Below are 4691 nucleotides of genomic sequence, written 5' to 3' on the forward strand. Positions count from 1 at the left end.
TGTATGTTTCAGCCTTTTAAAATGTTTTATTTTTTGATAAACATAAACATGTTGTGATCTTTGAAAATTTATTTTGATCTATGCTATTCTCCCATGAGAATCATAGAGACTTTTGCCTCCCAAATATTAAAAACTTGGTGATGCTTAATCAAATGAAGCATATATTCAAACAAGGAAGGTTTTGAGGAGGAGAAGGTAAGTGACCTGTTTTGCTCTGTGTTTGAGGAGAAAGATAATAGTGAATCTCTAAAAAGCTCTTTTCTCTTTTAGGCATAGGACATCATGACGCTGTTACCTGTCTTGGAGCCGGGAGACAAGCCTAGGAAAGCAACATGGTCAGTAAAGAAAGGATTCAGACACAGAAAAACCTGAGTTTTTGTCTCATTTATAAAAAGTTTACTTTTTTATCATCAACAAAAGGTAGAGATTAAACTGTCTGCAGTTTCTGGTAATTAGACTCAAACTGTCTGAGTTGGTCTTCAGAGGAAATCTAGGAGGACGATAATTACCATAGAGCAGATGTTGATTTTATTAAAACCCGTTTACCAGGAAGAGGAAAGCAGGGACCATCTGGTACCCTCTGCTCCAGCACTGTGACTTCCCCCAAGCTGTGACTAATTTTTAAGATTTTCAGGGAATTGGATTTAGATTAAACCGGTTTCACTGTTTCTCAGTTGCTTGCTCAGCCAACCCTCAACAACCAACACTGGTCTGACCAGGGCATTTGCCGAGAAGATGCTGGAGGTGCAACAGTCTGGAAGGGAATAGTCTCTATAATGGAGATAGTGATGAGACGTAATCAGCACTGAAGCAGTACTCAGGAAAGTGAAGAGGAGACAACGTTTCCGCAGGACCTTGGAGGAGGAGAGCCTCCATTCTGGTTTCCCTGCATCCTCCATTCTTTTTTTTATTTAAAGCAAGCAAGATTTATTAAAGTATAGATGTTCTCGCAGAGAGGAGAAAGGGCTTCCGTCTCACAAGTGAGTGATAACAACAAATTAGTTTCTGGTTTCATTTTTTTATGCTGTTTTTCCTTCAGGATAGGCTCTCAGTCTGATAATTGCCTCCTAATTCCTAGGCTTTCCTATTATAATTTAGGGGCCATAATTGGTCATTTTTTCCTGGGTCTGACGTACTTTTCCCCCATTATATCAGTCCATTATAATGATATGCATTTGAGCTAACCATAAGGTTGATTTATTATAGTGGTGTTATAACTTGTTCCTTGTTCACATCAGATCAATACTTGCAAAAACCATGTGGGAACCATATCTGACCTCCCCTGACTTTCCAAGAGGGAAAGAGAATCAAACTCAAAATTAGCCCAAGGCTGATTTCTATGAAACAGAGGTCAAACATGCTTCCACCTTATAACCTTCTTTATTCTGACACCAGCCATCTCTCACACAGCACTCTCTGCTTCACATCTGGGTTCAATAATCCATTTCAATGGCCACACAGAACCCATGACCATAGGGTTTGTTAGGGAAATGAACAGGGTACAATTCAGGATCAAAACCAACTCAGGATGCAGCAGTTCTCCAGTGAGTAACACCTCTTGCCTGCCATACTGCAGGCATGCCTCACTCTTGTTTTCAGCCTCTCAGCCATGTGGTCACTTGACCTCTGCCTTGCTTGAGCACCTGTTACAAAGTTCTTTTAGCCAGTTTGTAAATGCCCAAAGGATACCCTGCATCCATTCTTGCTCTGTACCCGATATAAATCTGACCATGACCTATTTATCTTAAAGCTCATATGTGACTCCCCCTTGATCTTAGGATAAAACCAAACTCCTTAAAGTTTAGACCCACAGAGACTTGCATATTCTATTCTTATCTGTGTTTTCAAGCTTACATTTTCTTACTTGTTCCTTTGTTCTTTTTCTCTTCCTTTAACATGCCTGTCACAGTCCCACTTAGGAACTGTATTTGTTTGTAAAAATAAAATGGAAGCAGTGTCATCTGAACTCCTTCCTCTCCTAACTTCAGAAGGGGAGAGGAGAATCTTCATCAGCATCAACAGTCCAAGTCTGATTCCTATGAATTGGAGGTCAGACATATCTCCTCTCTCCAACTTTTTTTTATCAGTTCTGACTAAAGTCATCTCTCCCATGGCACTCTCTACATCTCTGCTGGGTTCAGTCATTCATTGCAGTGGAAACTGGCTAGGGAAATGTTGTTAAGTGCCATCAAGTCAGTTTTGACCCATAGTAACCCTGTATAGAGTTTCTGAGGAATGGTTGGAGAGCTTGAACTGCCAACCTTGAGGTTCAAACTGATTTTGCAGTCCAGCACATTAACCCACAGCATCACACTAGAGCTAGCAGGTTCTAATTCAGGACTAGTAACAGTTTAGGAATAGTTATGGTCTAGACAGCTTCTCAGCCTTGCCCACAGGCAGGACTCTCATTGGCCCCTGGCATTTTGGTCCTCAGCCCCTCAGGCCTCTTGCACCAGGCCAGATTTTGCCCCACTCAGACAAGTGTTACAAAGCTTTTAGATCCACTGATAAATACCCAGACACCTCACTCTACCAGTAAGCCTCCTGCCCAAAGGTGCTCAGCTCTTACTCTGTGGGTTGGGACACCCATTGTAATTGCCTTGCTCTGTGGGACAGGAAGCATATTGCACCATCTTATTAGGCCTTTCTCCTTATTCAACTGCCTCTGTTTCTTTGCTTCTGCTTCTCACCATTTTACACAATCTCTAATGTTACAGCTCTTTTTCTCATATATCTAGAAAGTTCTCAGGGCAGGTATCCCAGATCCATAAGACACACTTCACTCCTAGCTTTTCTTTCTTGGTGATAGTGTGGTCTCTCCTCTGTTCTGGGATTAATTCTCTTTTAAGTCTAGGAGATGACAAAACTAATCAATTCCCTTGTTGGTTTCCATATGCTTTATTTGCATGGTCCCACCCCTCACATGGAGTCCTGGTGTGGCGCTGTGGGCTAATGTGTCAGACTGCAAAGTTGTTTGAACTGAAAGGTTGGTGGTTCAAGCTCACCAGCTGCTCCTTGGAAACCCTATACAGGGTCGCTCTCAGTCGGAATTGACTCTGACTCGATGGCACTTAACAACAACAACGCCTCACATGGGTACCATCCTCTTCATTTGCATTATTAGCAACTTATCAAGCCCCTTTGGTAGACCATAAGCGCCTTATCTGTGTAGTCCCACCCAATCATTTGGTGGGCGTTACAAGACTGTGGTGAGAAAGGCCATATAAAAGTTATCCATTGCACTGTGGTAGCATAGTGGTTATGAATCAGGCTGCTATTGGTTATGAATCATGGTCAGCAGTTTGAAATTACCAGCTGTTCCACTGGCGAAAGATGAGGCTGTCTGCTCCCGTAAATATTTACAGCCTCGGAAACCCTGTACAGGGTCGCTATCAGTCAGAACCGACTCCACGGCACATAACAACAACAACAACATTGCACTGCAATGCTAGTCTCTCTACCTGAACCACTCTTTCCCTTCATCTTTCATAGCTAACTTCTATTTACACTTTGGATCTCAGTTCAAATGGTGCTTCTTCACGAAGCCTTCTCTGACCACCCAGCACCACTTCCTTACTTCTCCTTTCAGGGTAAGGTTCCCCTGTGATACGTTCTCATAGTATACCTATTCTGTTCTCCTTTATAGCACAAGTGAAATAAAATAGGTATTTGTGAAATTATCTGTTTAATGTCTTTCTTTCCAATGAGTCTTCAAAGGCCATGAAGGCAGGGACATTTTTTGTCCTATTCATCATGTATCTGCATGACTGTTCTCTTGGTTATTTAACCTTTCTAAGCCCCAATTATTCAGTTGCAAAATTCAGTGTTAACTATACTATCCTCATGAGGGTTTGTTTTGTTTTGTTTTGTTTTTTTAAGGTTTTTATTATGGATTGAGTGAAAGTTTACAAGGCACATCATCAGTTTCACATTCAACCATTCATATAACTTGTTTCCTTACATTGATTATAATCCCCTCCATAAAACATGAGTTAAAAGTATTTCTCTCTGTCCACTTTAGTTTTTAAAAAACACACAAACAAAAAAACCCACTCAGGCATATATAATAATTTACATCTCCAAAGGGCTCATTCTGCAAGTCTGCTCCTGGCCACCAGTTCTTAGTCCTTCTCTTCTTAGTTGATGAATCTAGAGTCCTCAGCAGCGCCCCGTCTCCATGCCCCCATCTCTGCCTCCATCTCTGGCGCTGCTGCTTCTCTGGATAAGGTCCCGCATTCTATTTCTGCGTTCCTCTCTTGATGGTCTTAGGGTCCTGTGTTTCTGGACTGTAAGATTAACCACTCCCCTTTTTTTGTTACAAAATTTCTACTTTTATAAGTGTGACAGTCGCAATTAGTCATGATAACAATTATTCACTATAGAATCTTATGAATCTTATCCCCATCTCCTTTCACCAGACCCATCTAGACAAGATGATAGCTATTCCGTGGGGACTCTTTCTTTCCCCCCACCCTCTTAAACTAAGCTCCCTCTTGAAACTTTGTAAGCCAGTCGCTTCGTGCCTTTATTGCCCCCTCATTTTAGGTAGCCAATGTCTAAGTTGCCCGTTCCTATCTACCCTGCGTACAGAAAGGATAGCATTGATACTTGATTTGAAGACTCTTTCCTTCTCTGTTGGTATTTAGAATAACTACCGCTCTGAGTATAGGTCAGGTTCATCATGAAGATGT

The 4691-nt window shown here is 41.6% G+C and overlaps 1 protein-coding gene across 2 annotated transcripts in view; it reads left to right on the top strand.

Moving 5' to 3' along the window:
• Positions 1–282: 282 nt before the first annotated feature.
• The window catches only part of RABEPK (Rab9 effector protein with kelch motifs), a 20991-nt gene continuing 16582 nt past the window's right edge, over positions 283–4691 (top strand). For both annotated transcript variants that reach the window (XM_006834763.1, XM_006834764.1), the window contains exon 1: positions 283–335. In XM_006834763.1, coding sequence (XP_006834826.1) covers positions 283–335 — 53 coding nt within the window. The remainder of the gene's footprint in view (positions 336–4691) is intronic.

This window comes from Chrysochloris asiatica, unplaced genomic scaffold, assembly GCF_000296735.1.
Source record: "Chrysochloris asiatica unplaced genomic scaffold, ChrAsi1.0 scaffold00014, whole genome shotgun sequence".
Lineage (NCBI taxonomy): Eukaryota > Metazoa > Chordata > Mammalia > Afrosoricida > Chrysochloridae > Chrysochloris > Chrysochloris asiatica.